Source organism: Anoplolepis gracilipes, chromosome 2 (genome assembly GCF_047496725.1).
Source record: "Anoplolepis gracilipes chromosome 2, ASM4749672v1, whole genome shotgun sequence".
Taxonomy (NCBI): Eukaryota; Metazoa; Arthropoda; class Insecta; order Hymenoptera; family Formicidae; genus Anoplolepis; species Anoplolepis gracilipes.
This window is the reverse complement of record NC_132971.1, coordinates 4,174,078-4,190,405: the sequence shown is the minus strand read 5'-3', so window position 1 is coordinate 4,190,405 and position 16,328 is coordinate 4,174,078. Positions and strand designations below refer to the sequence as shown.

At 35.1% G+C, this 16,328-nt stretch overlaps 2 protein-coding genes across 4 annotated transcripts in view; one reads left to right on the top strand and one right to left on the bottom strand.

Moving 5' to 3' along the window:
• Positions 1 to 8,513, top strand: part of LOC140663108 (peroxisomal leader peptide-processing protease-like) — a 61,612-nt gene extending 53,099 nt beyond the window's left edge. Inside the window, exons 2-8 of one of the 2 annotated variants that reach the window (XM_072887012.1) lie at positions 4,683 to 5,404; positions 5,702 to 5,862; positions 5,945 to 6,054; positions 6,280 to 6,463; positions 7,234 to 7,518; positions 7,912 to 8,038; positions 8,171 to 8,513. In XM_072887012.1, coding sequence (XP_072743113.1) covers positions 4,698 to 5,404; positions 5,702 to 5,862; positions 5,945 to 6,054; positions 6,280 to 6,463; positions 7,234 to 7,518; positions 7,912 to 8,000 — 1,536 coding nt within the window. In that variant the 5' untranslated portion in view covers positions 4,683 to 4,697 and the 3' untranslated portion in view covers positions 8,001 to 8,038; positions 8,171 to 8,513. Of the gene's footprint in view, positions 1 to 4,682; positions 5,405 to 5,701; positions 5,863 to 5,941; positions 6,055 to 6,279; positions 6,464 to 7,233; positions 7,519 to 7,911; positions 8,039 to 8,170 lie in introns of both variants that reach the window. The other variant, XM_072887011.1, reaches the window with a different exon arrangement.
• A 530-nt stretch (positions 8,514 to 9,043) lies between these two features.
• LOC140663107 (transmembrane protein adipocyte-associated 1 homolog) lies at positions 9,044 to 15,238 on the bottom strand. Of its 2 annotated transcripts, XM_072887009.1 has the most exons (8): positions 14,523 to 15,230; positions 13,850 to 14,045; positions 13,480 to 13,775; positions 13,199 to 13,395; positions 13,050 to 13,110; positions 12,783 to 12,969; positions 12,569 to 12,698; positions 9,044 to 11,035 (listed from the first exon to the last, which is right to left on the bottom strand). In XM_072887009.1, the coding sequence occupies exons 2-8, from the start codon at positions 13,996 to 13,998 to the stop codon at positions 10,883 to 10,885; spliced, it is 1,173 nt and encodes a 390-aa protein (XP_072743110.1). In that variant the 5' UTR covers positions 13,999 to 14,045; positions 14,523 to 15,230; the 3' UTR covers positions 9,044 to 10,882. The 2 variants fall into 2 exon arrangements, with proteins under 2 accessions (XP_072743110.1, XP_072743109.1); XM_072887008.1 differs by lacking the exon at positions 9,044 to 11,035 and having other exon boundaries at positions 11,075 to 12,698; positions 14,523 to 15,238.
• Positions 15,239 to 16,328: the final 1,090 nt, after the last annotated feature.

Genomic DNA, 16,328 nt, shown 5'->3' with positions numbered 1-16,328 from the left:
AATTTTGTGATCGATATTTTCCGATTCATATAACTCCTTTCTTTCTCACCAGTTCGTAAGAATACCATAATTTTATCGGTGCTATTATTATTGGTCAGAAATGCAGAATAAATTATACAAACTTATATAAGAAACTTGAGACAGTTTTTGTAAAGAAAATATATATTTTCTTTTATTTTATTAAAATAATACGTATACATTCTTATCGTTATAAATTTGTTTTCCCCTGTCGTATATGTCTCGTTGAAAAATATCTGAAATTTGATTGAAAACGTTGATCAAAATTGTGTAAACTAATAAAAAAAAAAGATATATCGAAACAAAAGGATTAAAAGATAATAATTCAAATAGACGATAGAAAATTTCGAAAAACTTTGTAAAGAATAAATATCTATCGATTTCTTGGAATGTACACTATTTTTTTGAGAAGTCGATCGTCCGAGTGCTGGAAAGTAAGCGAACCGCTTCTCCGTCGAGAGCTTCTCTCTCGCTGGCAATGAGATCACGTTCCGCGATCAGCACGATAACGAGCTGCACGGTGGACCGTATGTTCCGAGGTGCCAAGCGGTCTACCGGTGCAAGACTCGGGCAAAAACTAGTCCAGTTTACCAGTCCCGGACACGCCCCAACGACTACTCCCCGCTAATATCTCTTCCTTTTGCCGATGCCGGCGATTTTCCATCCCGTCAACGAAAGAGTCCGATTTTTCGATTCATCGCGAAAGGAAGCCGATCCCGCGGCGATGAGAAGAAAACGAACGATCCCGCTTGATGATCGTCGAGTTAGCGCGATCTAACGTGTTTTCTGGACACGGTGGATCTAAGAATGACCTTGGGCCAGCGAATCATGATGACCTTAACACATCGTATATTTATATATAGCGCTGTTTTTTTTTATACAGATATATAAGAGGTACATGCTATTAATAGCACACAATTAGAAATTAATTTATATTTATATAATTTATATATTTACGTAAATTTTCACGGAAAAATTTTAAAATATCGCATACATTTATTACAATATTTTATATCATCTAATTATGTTACATTATATTAAAATATTTTATCATTGAATCGCAAAGATATTCATTTTATTTTGACAGATAAAATTTCATTATACTATGTATTTAATGTAAAAATTTAACGCGATGTTAAAACGCGGTAGTCAGACGAGAAAATGACTCTTTAAGACTTGTACGGAACAAAAATCGAACCCGAATGACCACTGCCAGCGGCCAGGTGACTACCGCTGACGATCGGCTTGTACTTATTAATTATCGCATAAATTGCGAACTCGGTGCAGAGAGGCCTGTTCCGCCGCGGCGGCGTTTGCGAAATCCGATTATCCTTGCAATGTTTTAGTAATTGAACGTGCGGCGAGGCAACGCGCGACTTAAATGGTACGGAAGACCATCGTTATTCGATCTAAGTCACGAGCAGAAAATTAGATAGCGGCACGCCGCCGCCGTCTTGCCGCGCTCGCAGTAGAACCGGTCAGTTATCGAACAGGCGCGGTGAGGACGTGCAAGGAGCACTTTGCGCTCCTCTCTTTCTCGCTTGCGCGTTTAAACATATAAAAGAATTACGGCGTGTAATGGAAAACGAGAGAAAATTGCAATGATTAATCACACATCGTTCGCAGATGCCTTGAAACGAGAGAGAATTATGTATGCAACTTATTCTATCACGGTATATATATATATATATTATATGTATATATTGAATGATTCGTGAAACTAAATGTTCAGGACTTGTGCGATTGTTTATGCTAAATCTACCGCGATAAAGAGACATTTATGATTTTTCGTATTTTTATAATGGATTTATCTCTTTCTTTTTTCTCCTAAATCTCGTATGCATTCGTCCTCTTTTATAGATTTCGCTAATGTTCGCTTAGACTTAATTGCGGCGATATCTTTTGCCAGAATTAGTTTGTTAATTAGGCGTTTATCTAGCGTTTCGCCGAAATTATAAATGAACCACACATTCGTGATTCATTAAGTGACGAGACTGGTGCGTAAGAATTTTCGAGAAGAAAGGGATACAGCATAAATTTATATGTCCATTAGGCTGACCAGTCTGTTATCGTTGTATTATATTTTATTCTAGGGATTGTGAATAATAGCCAACAATTTAATTTAATGACAATTATCATGAAAGAAAAATGTCGTCACGAATATTTCATGAATAAAATCTTGTTTTAACTTTCTTAATATTACTAATTAAAGAAATATTAAAATATTATATTACAACGCGTTATTAATTGATACCCTCGAATTGATGAACTTCGATCTTTTTCAACACAACAAATTTACGTTACATTGCCCTTTTATACATGGTTGCCGATGCATCCTTACGTAGATTCGCAGTGTATATCCTGTATCGCGAACGGTCAATACACAAGCAGAAGAAGAAGAGACACACGCACGAGAGGACCGGATAGTCGGCAATCTTCATTGAAGATCGGCTGGCAAGCGGTCGCACGGCCATCATCGTCAGGAGAGGGAGGAAGCAAGAAGAAAAGAACGCAGAAGTCGATCGGGAAGAGCCACTGGGCGGATTCGAAGAGAACACCATGAAGTCCAAAGAGTTACGAGAATCCGATCAACGAGATATTTAGATATTTTTATGTGTGAATACACTGTATTATTGAAAGAAATCAAACTATATATATATACGTGACAAAAATGACACAGTTCTAGTCTTCAAAAAATAAAGAGATATATTATATAGCTTGTTTTATATAGAGGTGTATAATAAAAATGTAATGAAGATTATTTTAAGAGGATGAGAGATGTTTAATTTTGACAACCTTGACATTCTTGTCTGCGATGTTACCTGGATAGGCCTCTGCAGCTGCTAAACACCTAGAACAAAAACACGGTCGGGTCCTTCGATTCATCTTTAGAAGACGCGCGTTGACGCAGTTCGCGCACGCGTGTTTTTTCTCAACTGTAGAATTCTTTCATTCCCATCTAGACGTCTATAATTGGCGCCGACTTCTTTTAGTACTGACTCTATTCCATATACGTATTATATGTCATCATCTCATCATAGGCTCTTCAAACATCTGCGTTCTGTCTGTTGTCGCGTTTATTTTTGGACGTCCCGTTCTCTTTCCTCTTGCCTTCTTATAGCATTTTTTTCTTTTTTTTTTTTTATTTTTGCGACACGTGCCGCTAAACCAGTTACCTACTAGCGTTCTAAGAAAACCGGGCCTTCTAATACGTCACATGCTTACAAAAATGTGACATATTATTCGATCTTGGCGTTTTTGCACTGACCTCTTCTCTTTTTATCGTGCATATGTTTCGTTGTTTCTGCTGACTCACGACTATTTTCAGCGCTTTTTTATGATCCTAGAGGAAGACTTTCCTGCATCGTGCTCCACTTTGACTCCAAGACACGGACAGCTAAGCAAAAATTGCGACGGATTTTAACCGTCTTTAACACTTTGAGATATATTTCTCTTTTTAATATCAAAGAAATCTGAAATATTCCTGAGACGACGACTTCTAAAACAATGTAAATGACAAATTTTATTTAATGGCTTTAATTTAAGAATATTGTTACTAATTAGTATATAATGCAATTTTTACAATGATTAATAATAATATAACAATTAGATAATATGACACATTAGCTGAAAAAGTAGTAGCTTAAAAAGGTGAGATAAATAATTGCAAATAAAAAATGCAAACTGTGTTATATAAATGAGCTTTTGTAATTCTGTAGTTAAATAAGACATATTCTTAAAATTCCGTCATTTTTTAGGCTAAGGTCATAGGAATCCTGCTTTTTACAGCATTACATGACATTTACAGAGGGATACTGGAGCTCGCGCAAGCGATACGGACGCATATGTCATTTTTGATTCCGTCAGGTCTTGAACTCCTGATCTCGTTTTTTTTTCAATCTATTGCGCGTGTATAAATTCTTGATTATGCGGCGATATAATCTTATCTTTTTCTCTTCTATTTTTTTTCTCTCTTAAGTGTCAGACTTTTTTCTATCTCGAATATTGCGATTTTATGGTACCGCGTTCATGACAATTAACCCTTTCACCGCTAAATTGTGTGATGGATAAAACAGCTTGCTTTAGAGAACAGTCTCAATGTTTGATCGCTCAATATTTCTTCATTGCTACACGCACTGTTAGTTATGTGTAACACAGCTGTTATATTAATACACGTATATCATATACTGATTGGCTACACATGCAAAGATTAAATAAAGCTCAGTTATGTAAAGTATCTCATTATCTCATAATAAATTTTAATAATTTTAATAACGTAAGTTTATTTTTGGTGAGAATTACCGAGATATTTTTACGAGCTTTCTGCCAAAATTTTATTTGCAATGCAAAAATAATATTTTCAAATAAAATTATATTTCTCCGGAAATTGTACATCTTAAAAAAATTTAAGATGGTAAATGTTTTGCCATATTTAAATAAATATAATAATATAATATTTAACTATGTAAATGATATACATGTGTTTATTTTAAAACACATATGTTCATATATATATATATATATATATATATATATATATATATATATATATAAGCTGTTTCGCATTAAAACATATTAACTATGTCAATTTAAAAAATATGTTCGTGCTTCTTTTAACTCGGACATTATTAAAAAACTGAGATACTCCAATTTTTTATGTGCAGCATCGTTGAAAAAAGATGGACACTCCAAGGAGCGCACTTTTACTGCACTCGCCGATCGATAAAGATCCACGAATCATACCACGAGGAAGTTCTGGCATCTCGATCTCAAAAAATTGGATACTGATGCACGGTACTGCATTAAGTTCGATTATTGACAAGTCTCATGCAATATCGAGTTTCATCACGAGTTTGGTACCAGGAGAACTCACGATCGCACCTAAGGAACTCGCGCCTGAATTGAAATTTCGTGTCTATCGTGATCTAGAGGTCAACGATGATTCCCGATCGGGCAATTATTCGCACGTTCAGAAGCATCTCGGCAACGTCGTGGCCGCTTGGAAGTGTCCGCTGCTGACAAAGACCTTTGACGAGTTCTTTGAAACGTGGAACTTCCCTAAATCGTCGCTCAAGTTCGATCGATCTCTACGACCGATCTACCTGCTCGTCTTTATCACTGATTCCAACAGAAAATCAATTGTGAAAATTCCAACAATTAAACAAGCTCTTTCTTGTCTGCTGGATCAGACTCTGCGGAATCCCATCCGCGGATCGTCCGTGGAAATCGAGTCCACGCCCTTTGGCAATCCCGTGTTCATCAGCTCGATCGCACGCGGTGTCATCAGCAACGTCGTCGGCGACGAGGGCTGCGTCATCATGACGGACGCGTACGCATTTCCCGGTAGCGAGGGTGGTCCCGTCTACTACGTCATCCCACCGGACTGGTAATTACGGCGACTCTTAGAATTCTCGGACATGTTTATTTAGAAACTCTCTTTACTCAAAAGGCATCCTTGAATCTTTCTACTGTCAAAAGACTAATGGAATATATTATTATTTCCACTCTATTTTAAGCTCAAGTACATGCAGAGGGTACAAATATGTGTAAATTTTCTTTGAGAAGTTTTAGATTCGAAATGCTCTCTTTGCAAACTTTTGATAGAGGTCATTAATTGATGATCAAATCAATAACTTTTATTATTTTATCGTGTTTAAATTTTTGTACATGAATATTTTTATAGCAAGCGTCGAATTATCAACGGGATGGTGATCGCGCCGTTAAGTTGGTGTCGCGGAGAATGGGTGGATTATACCTTTGCCGCCAATCTTGCTCCGTGTTTGCTCAACATTTTACGGAAGAAAGACCTTCGTTGTCCTTCGATCATAAGTCGCCAGGAAGATGGTCTGTCAATATAAATGTTATTATTTCTGTTCCTTTTGGAATACAAGAGATAAAATCTTTATCTTTTTTTCTGACATAGAAGCATTTGATAGAGGCGTCGTGCTTGTTAGATGTGGAATTAATTGGGGCACGGGCGTCCTCGTGGACAAGAATACTGGAACATTCCTGACATGCTCGCACGTTGTCGCCGAGGTAAAATTAAAGAAGAATTTTAGAAATTTATACGAAAACGTAATAGAAAAGTATATATATTTCCATATATATTTACATAAAAACAAAAAAATACAAAGTACATCTTAGCGCGTGACATATTGTGCAATAAGCTCAGCATGTGGCAATGATATTATCACGCAATAGCAAATAGATAACTTTTTATGTGCGACAAAATTATAGCCGAGTCAAAATAAATTCCGATAGGCGCCAGAAAGGGAGATATCAATCGTAATGAGCACAGACCAGACCAATTCACGTACGTGGGCGAAACTGTTGTATAGAACTCCGGAGAATCAGCCTTACGACGTGGCTATATTGAGGGTGAAACCACAAGATATAGATCCCTTATTGAGATCGATACGATTGTCCCGTGCTCCGGTTGTAAAAGGTGAGTATTACGCATTTTTTTATTATTTTTTTTTTATTCAATTTCAATATTTGAAAATAATATATTAGTTTCAATAATTTTGATCGAATTAAATTATTAGAGCACTTTAAATTATTAGAACGACAGGTCGAAGTTTATTCTCATAGCTTTTCTCAATGAGAAGAAATTAGCGATATATCCAGCAGCGTGTTAAACGGTTTCCTGGCGCTTCAACGCCAGGAACATTGACCTTCTTCTATATCAGGATAGAAATAACGTATAATTGCGAAAAAATTGGGTCAATTGATCGTCGTTAATGGTGAAATTGATATTTGGCCTCCTTCTTCTAACTTGGAAACCGACACATAAATCATCCATTTACTCGATCGCAATAAAAGTCTGATTACCACGTGTTACTATAAAAATTTTGCTTTAATTGATATGTTTATCACAAATTACGGTGGGAAATTTTTAAAAGTCTTCGTTTTACGAGTGAAAACGGAATTACATAATAATGTCTGAATTATTATCTCATTATTAAAGCAAATCATTTACTAAAGCTACTAATCGTCCACAGGTGTAACCTCTTCCGGTTCTATTATTTTTTTATTCTCACATACATTACCACTTTTTCTCTATTAATAATCTTTTTAATATGTAAAGAGTTAACAGTATTAGAATTTTAAATTTCTTATGGATAAAAATAAAACATATTTACAAAAAAAAAAAAAAAAAAAAAATAATAATATTTGTTAAAATAAGTTATATTAATTGTACAAACTTGCTTGTAGGCGAGCCGGTGGTGTCCGTGGGATTTCCGTTCTCCTCGTCCGTCCGGCCAACCATCAGCAGCGGCGTGATTTCCAAGTCGATGGACTGCGCGCTTTTGACAACTTGTTGCGCTCAGAGCGGTACCAGCGGCGGACCGATAGTCAGCCGCGCGACCGGCGAGATGCTGGGAATGATTGTGTGTAACGCGCTCTCCTCGGACGGTGCCGTGCTGTACCCGCGGATGAGCTTGGCGGTACCGGCCGCCGTGATGGACCGGCCCCTGCGGGAATACTTGCGCACTGACAGTCAGTAAACAAATCTAAATTGGCCACTGACGACGATCTAACGACTATATAATTTGGACGGTGCCTGGACTGTAAGCCTTCCGCGCCGCAGGGAACAAAAGGCTCTATTACAATAGAACCAAAGACCGAAATGCGATCCGAACAAATCTTAAATCCTTTCTGCAAATAAAGTATATTACATCATGAATAAGATATTAAACTATATATATATAGTTATTTTTCTTATGTATTTTCTAAGTCAATAATTATAAAATTAAAATTTATTAAACTAAAATATTTTAATTGTTCTATTCTTCGTTTTTTTCTCGATCTTGTTTTATTGAAATTGTAGAAGTGAATTTTTTTCTTGAATATTGAATTGAGATTTATCTTTTGGTTTTATTTTCGTTTCAGATCCTGACGTACTTCGAGCTTTCACATGTGACGACGCGATAGTGCGCAACGTTTGGAATTTCTATCCTTTACTGCCGTCCAAATTATGAAACAAAAACAATATTAATGAAATAAACTTATAAACTCGGTACATAAAACATATATATTTAAGTTCTAATAGTATGGTAGATTATTTTGTTATTTGATCCGCACTGTTCGAGCTATTTCTACTGCGACTATCATATTACACGGATAATATATTGGATTATTTGCATTGCAGAATATTTGTCTGTGAGTCATGGATCTGCCAATCTCGAACTCGACACGCTGTTGTGAACATAATCTCGCCTTCGAATCCTCATTGAATAACATACGCCATTGACCGAGTTTAATATAAAGAGAAAGTTTTTCGTGACATTAAGTCGTAGCGATCGGCATGCAAAACGACACGAGTCAACGATCCCTTCATATTTATGCTAAAGACTTTGCTAATGAATAATCTACATATATCGTGAATTTTTAAGCTATATTTAACGTTGGTGTACTTTAAAAAGGTTGCATTTTTCTATGCAGAAACTAATATATAATTTCTGCAAAATATTATTTAGATATATATCTAATATTTAGATACATAATATTCGTGATATGCTGATCTATCATAGTAAAATGTACACTATAATTTAAAGTGATTTGTAATAAATTATTTGTCGTATACGTGATTTTGAATCTCTTTTGAAATAGCTTATAGAATAATTCTCATAATATACTTGCTTCGCCATCTAGCAAATACTCGCATAACTAAAATTTCTCCGCAGCCTCTTTTAATCCACATTCGCTTCCTGTATTTTACTAAATGAAAAAGTTTTTCTAAATAATTTTAGCTTTGCTTATATCTCAAGAAAGCCATGCTCAAAATATGATTAAAAATTAAAATTGCCTTTAACATAAAGAATTTTGAAATAAATATTAATGTATATTGAACATAGATTTTATTTTATATTACGACACGAATTTAATACTAATTTAAATATATGACATTTAACTAGGCTATTGTAAATCACATAAAATTTGTCAATTCATATTAAGATAATATATATATTAAACATTATGCGGATCGATTGATTACGTAAGATTTTCAAGAAATTACGAAACATATAGTGAATTGTAATATATTTTTATTTTACCTTTCTTTCAATCAATTATAGCTAAATGACGCGATCACATAATATTGCCTTATACACTGCACTCGATGCTTACAAAAGAATCACACACGGTCAGACAATCGCAGGTAACGTTCGTGAAGAGTGCGAGATGATTGATAGTCGGAGATGGTAAAAAGCAATTGCAATTGATAAAGAGGGACTCATCGTGTAACACCGTTCCATGCTGTTCCGTTTGGTATAATATATACAAGTTCGAATGGCTTAAATGCTAGAAAATACGTAGTTACGTTATCACTTGTGATTTTTCTCTCGCTCTTAGTCTCTTTTTCTAAAATGCACGTAGGAAAAAACGGAGGAATCTACAACCTCGTGAATCTATAATTACGTCTTCGGGCATGATGTGATAAATATTTCGTCAACTCTATAATAGTAATTTTGTGTGTATTTTCTTTTACTTTCGCTCCTGTGAGACTGATAAACGTTTGATTAAAAAAAAAAGAAAAGACAAATAACGCTGGAGCAAATGCTCTGCCGGGTGAATCGTCAGATTACGAAGAGATACGTAATATCGTTAAATATATGTATATATAATATGTATATATATTAATATATATATAAATAGTACGATACATCCTTTACATTAGAATACAGATCATGTATATACATCATGGATGGAGTCTTCCGTAATAGTTATTGGAGCGTTGAAGAGTTTTTCTTAAATCTAAAAAATTATCTCCGCACGACATTTAATCTTAATGACTCCTATTGTCCTTATATAATCGATCTAATGATTTTCGATGCAAAAGTAAGAAAATAGCGTGTGTCCTGCTTGTTGTTTGCACGTAGTTTCACACACAAGGAGGATCACCTTAGAACGATACGACGATGTCCACTTTGATGAAAAGGACGGAGAAACGATAAGCAAGATTCGAAAGTTAAATCTAAGTGTTTAGTTTTATCTTATTGATATTCAACATGGCTGTTATGCCAGTTTTTGTAATTTTCAATACAAAATAATAGAGATGAAAATAATATTTCACTATGAGATTGATCGCACTACATGTATAGGACATTACAAAAATCGCATATTACTTAGTTATTGCGTAATGGTAACAATTTTTAAAAATGTTGAGATAAATTTTTATTTTCTAATTATATTTTACTGAACTCTCTTTTTATTTGGACAGAGATATATTTAATGAATTAAAAAAGATACGACTGGTGAGAATGCCTATGTTCGAGAGGCAGTATGCGAATCTTAAAACGACCTATACATCTTGTACATACTTTGGAATAAATGAAAAAAAAAAAATTTTTTTTAATTTCATTTTTTCATATGCTATAAAAAATTCACTCACACGACGATCTCAAAATCTCTAAGTACAAAAATAATATAAATTAACGCTATACACCTTCTAATTATCCTTCAAGAAAAATCTCAGGCCCTAATAATAATAAAGCAAATTAAAACTACTTGGAGATTCCGAGTTTTACTAGATTTCTTCCAGCGTTTTGCGATCACAATTTGGCGCATCAATGCCAACTATCACATGAAGACCGAGAGCATTCGTGTTTATATTACGGTCTTGAAAATTCTTTAAGAACGACTAGAATTCTTCCTTAGACTCGCAACGCTATTTTACTCTAATTCCGAAGTTTTTATTTTTCATACGCTCCTTTTGAAGAAAAGTAGCGAATTTTTCGTATTTAAAAGGGATCTTACGAGTTCTTAAAATTGTAATTTAACTGTTGAAATAATTGTTCGTATATTTCCAGGTTTGTTCCGTAGCTTTTTTTCTGTAGCACACCGAACCGATATGTACGAAAGTTCATTGTTGGTAACCATTTGGCGGATTCGGCGCTTCTTGGCTGTCTATACTGTAACCGGTAATACTATCTGGACTTTGAAGAGACGCCGCGTAGAGCGGGTTGATTGGCGTAGCGTTCGTGTCGAACTGGGTCGAGTCATAAACGCTGTGATTCTGCAAAGAAAGAAGAAAGAACATTCCGCTTTGCATTCCGAGACAGGCTTCCAATTAATCAGTCAATCCATTAATTAATTAAAAAAAATTACCGTGAAGCTAACATAACGCTGGTAATTAAATTCTGCAATAATTGAGCATTAAAGCATTATGTAATAACAAGACCTCGTGTCTCGCGTGTAATATTGCATTATTGAAGCACGGTGTAAACAGTGCGTTGCACATAAAATAGCGCTTGAAAGTATTTACAAGATTCTATTCGTGAAGAAGCAGCAGAGTGACATCGTTGCCAAGGGAAATTGCCCGAAGTTAGTGTAAATAAATGAAACCAAGTGCATTAACTACATCAATACGTTTAATTTTATATATACGATGTTTTTCTAAACATGCTAAGATATATTTACAGTTAAATAAAGCTTTCAAATGTCTTACCATATATGTTATAATGTGTATAATAATGTGTATATATAGGGATTAATAACTAATAAAATTATTAATGAAATTAAAATGTAAAACTTGGAAGAGTTATCCATGTACAGGTAGTAAATCATTGTAAATCGCGACACTACAATGATAAATTATTTACAAAGAAAATTCAGTTTGTGTATCTGAATCTTGAGAAAGATTAGGATCTTGTGTCTTGTTCTTTTTATGTTTCTCGAATTTTGGAGATGTTATAGATAACAAATAATCACTTAAGCCACCCGAATCTTCTTCCTTTGAATCATTTTTGTTCTTTCTGGTTGAACGAGGACTCGATCTAGGAAGTAATTGCTGCGTAATGTTCAAAGTATCAGATACACCAGGTAACGTGTCGTCTGAGCAGATTTTTAAAAATTCACTGTCTAAACGCGTCGTTAAATAACTCGGATGTACAGTAGCAGCGCTCTCTTGGAGCGCTAAATCATCGCTTATCTTTAATCGAGATTCTTGGAAATCTTTCCTTTCAATTTCGTGCGTACCGCTTTCCAAAATGGACTGTAAACTATTTTCTAGCGCTGGAACTTGAGGTATTTCCGAAAAGTTACTTTGTCGATGCGGAATGTTCTCGACTATAGCCGCGTGATCTATGGTTACGTTATCCAATACACCTTCTAAGCTACTTTTTCGCGTTTGAGAATACAGATTGACGTTACTGTCGATTGTTTTTGGTTTGTAAAGAAAATTACTAGCGGTATCGGGCGAGAAAAGCAAATTTGAAACGCTACTGGGACCGCCGTATTTAACATGCATTACAGAAACGGCTTTCCGACTCGAACTGGAAAATCTTAAATCCGGTACACTTTTTTGGGTATTGGATCTAATTAAAGGATAATCTGTCAATTCCGAGATATTCTTCTCTGTGCTAAGGTCTCTACCAAAACTTCTAATACCGGTTGTCGAGCGATATGACCTAATTGGTGAACCGAAGGTACTAGAGTCGCTATTTTTCGGATCTTTAGCTGATGTTAAGGAATAAAGAGAAGCTTCCTGCTTGGAGGATTTCAATGCTTGAGAATCATACAGCGGTATGTGAATAGAAGGAGTATGGACCTGATAGATGTAATCGCTGTCGGTTTTCAAGGATGAAAAACTCTGTTGATGCGGTAACGACACCGTATCTTCGTCCATTGCGTCATCCACTTGCGCTTTGTAAGAGAACATTATTGAAGGTTGTGAAACTCTAAAAAAAAAAATTTCCAAAATATATAATCCATATATAATTGTTCGAATTGGTAATTTATTAATACGTGTTGCAGTAGCTTACCCAAAGAATTCCGATAGGAATGTATGGTAAACCAAAGGAGTAAAAAGAGTTAAATACACTGCTGCTGTGAAGTCTACGATGCATAGTCCCACTGGATTTTGCGTGTAGTTTAGAAAACCTGCGCCAATTGATTGCACTAGATCCAATGTCGCTAGCGTTCCGGCATAAATGTAAAAGCTTTTCCGTGCTGCAACAAAAAACGTATACATATATAATAATCACAATCAAAGATGAAGCATTATATAATCTAGGGTAAGAACTGCTTACTAGGGAGTGCTAGGCGGTCCCGTAACCGTGTCCATGGCAGTATTAATATGAAGAGATATATCTAGAAGTGATATCGACATATTGATTAATTCAACGATATAAATTCATTTTCTAACAAAAAACAAAAATAACAGCGTACGCAAGCGTACCGTAGTAAAAACGAGACTGCTGCAAAACCAAAACATCATACCGCCGTGACCAAACACGTAAAAATCACGGCTGGGAATATGAAATGTATCATCTGGCAAAACTAATTCCAATGTTCCTTGAGTAATTGTGAATGCTAGTGCTATAAATGACGTAGCGAGCAACACTCTGCGAATACTAGAACGGCTGTCCAAGTGGCCTAAGTAGGAACGAAATAAAAATTGTATGTTAGCAAATACTGTGCATTCCCTTTTGCTCTTTGATTCTGAATATGTTCACTCACCAAATGCTAGACCAAATATAACTACACTCATCTCGGTAGATAGTAGAAAAAATCTCACTGTGACCCATAAAACCTTATCAGCCTTGCCTCCGACTGTTGCAGCTGCATTTACTGTCATCGACACTACACAGCGTATCACTGATATAACTACGTTACAAATAACAAGACCATAAAACGCTAAAAATATCGGACTACTCGTTGCACGTAACTTAAGCCTTGCTCTGTTGAATCGCATTGCGATGAATAAAAGGAACAAGAGATTTGGTATTAGAATAATGACATCCCATATTCGTACTCTGAAAGAAAAATGCAAAATAAAATTTGTCGAAGTAGATTGTATTATCTTGTCATATGATGAGTCATAACGTACCTTGAATCTTTGATTTCCTTATATAGAATGAGCTTGCAGAAATGCTCCTCGTCGTCAATCGCCGTACTTATGTTAGGAATCATAGTACTACTCAGATCATACGTATGTAACCAACTTTCAGACACTTCTTCCCTCTCGGCGCCGTACATTTCCTACCTTCTCGAGTATTGGGTCAGATTCTCCTCTTATAGTTTCACTGATGGAAAATAATTAACAAAATGAATGTCAAAACAATATAATCATAGTAACTTGCAACTTGATTGTTAGACCCCCAAAAAAATAGTTGAATAACTAACAATCTGTTGAGTCGACGATACGCAGTTTCTAAAGATCTCACGTTATTTTAAACAATCATTAAACATTACACTAGAAAATAAAATACGACAAAACAAAACAGTATTACACAACAAACATAACCTAAAATATTTTCGGAGTCACTGGCATCTTTGACATTTCACCCCGCGACGTGAAAGTGACGCGCGACGTAAACAGAAATCGAAACCGAGCTGGAGTATCTAAAACTTCCCTAACGAGGCAGGAATTTCACGACCGACGTTATGGAAAAATCGATAAATAGCATCCTATTGTGTGGCTGTCAAACGATCGCCTAACACAACGTCCAGCCTCGGACAACCGACTTACAATAATTGGATAGGACCGTTAATCAGTTTACCGAGCATGAAGACGTCGCTCTCATTTTTTCCCTGGTGCGCTTTTTCCAGCCAGCCGTGACAAACACCCGATGTGTGACGAACACGTACTTTGTAATTCTGCTTTCCACAGTGAGTATCTACGCTCTTCTTTCCCTTCCCTCTCCCTCTCACTCGCTTCGCTTGACGTCTCTTTGCTCTCTGTTTCTCTCTCTCACTCTCTCTCTCTCTCTCTCTCTCTCTATCTGTCTCTCTTTCCGTATCGTATCTTTCCCCACACGTCGTACGCTTCAATTGGCGTTTTACTACGAGATTCCAGTGATTCCAGTGTCCATTCAACTCGTCAGTGCTTTGCGCTTGTTCTTGCGGGGTTCGATTAATTTTGACGTTTAATTCGTACGGGCAGATACCGGAGAACGGAATTCTTAATCGCGACTATCGAAAGTTTGACGCGAAATCCGCGTGATTTCTGCATCCCCGATTAAATTTCACCTTGTAGAATCGCGCGACGTGAAAACGTAGCACCGTCCCGATGTTGACAGGTGACGCCACGGATTCACTACTCTCTCCTCGCGCACCTCTCTTTTTTTCCGCGTCGCATTAATTAATAAATGCGATATTTAATAAACGCGATATTTTCAGCTGTTTTAGCATAATGAGCACTTCTCGTGAAAAGAATAGGAGAAAAAGTAGTTATTTTAATTTGTTTAGAATCGAGGTTCATCGAACATGTGATTTGATGATATCCGAATAGGTTAGAGTAACGTCTAGAGTGACAGTAGTTCATTCAGTGATGTTAAGTTAGGCGGATTGTTTACCAGCGGGAAATACAAATCTTTTTATATAATAAACTTTTAATTATTGTTAGATAAACTTATGCTAATAATTTCGTCAATGATTATTTAATGAATGTAGCCTTAATTATAAATAAATTTGTACATATTTTTATCTAGGCTCTATTAATGAAAAAAGAATAATTGATGATTACTCCAATAATTTATTTAAAAATATTTACATAAGAATCTAGCCTTGCCAAATAATGGTGAAACATTTTTTATGTAAGAGGATTACAAGTATTGCTATTATTGTTGCGATGATTTCCATAACAGAGTGATTGACTGATTATGATAAATTATAGTTATCAAAATTATATATTGTGTCACAATGCATTTTTTTCAAGATTGATATTCAGATATGTAAGGCAGTAATAATGTAAATCACTTGTTTATAGGTCATAAATAAGAAAAATTATAAAAATATTATAAAAAAATCTGTTCCAAGCTTTATTACATACTTGTTATTGTTGACGATAAATATAAAAGATTTATTAGGTCGAAAAGTTGAATAGAGGATTTTAAATTACATTTACTTATTAATTACAATTATTATAATACGTATTGAGAATTTGAGTAAAAAAATTTTCATATTTCGAATACTTTATAAGTATATATATTTTTTTAAATTAACTGTACAATATTCTTGGCAAAATAATTAATGTCTCAAGTGAAAAGAAGTCAATTAAATAGATTTTAAAGAGATATTTCGAACAATTTGGCAGTCTTATTATGATAGGCAAAGATATAAGAACTGCTTCAGCAAATGTATAATAAGATTCCATATTAGATACAAAAGTGTTTATCTATTAATTATCGGTCTTTTTGGATTGCCGCAAAAACGTAAAATACCAAACAAGGTATTGAGGAACAATTACTAAAATGAAATGGCAAAACTTGAATGACTTTGTTGATCGTTTTATAAAAATCTGTGCTTACGTTTTATAAAATCTGTGACAACTCAAACATCATGGACGATATAATATGAATAATATT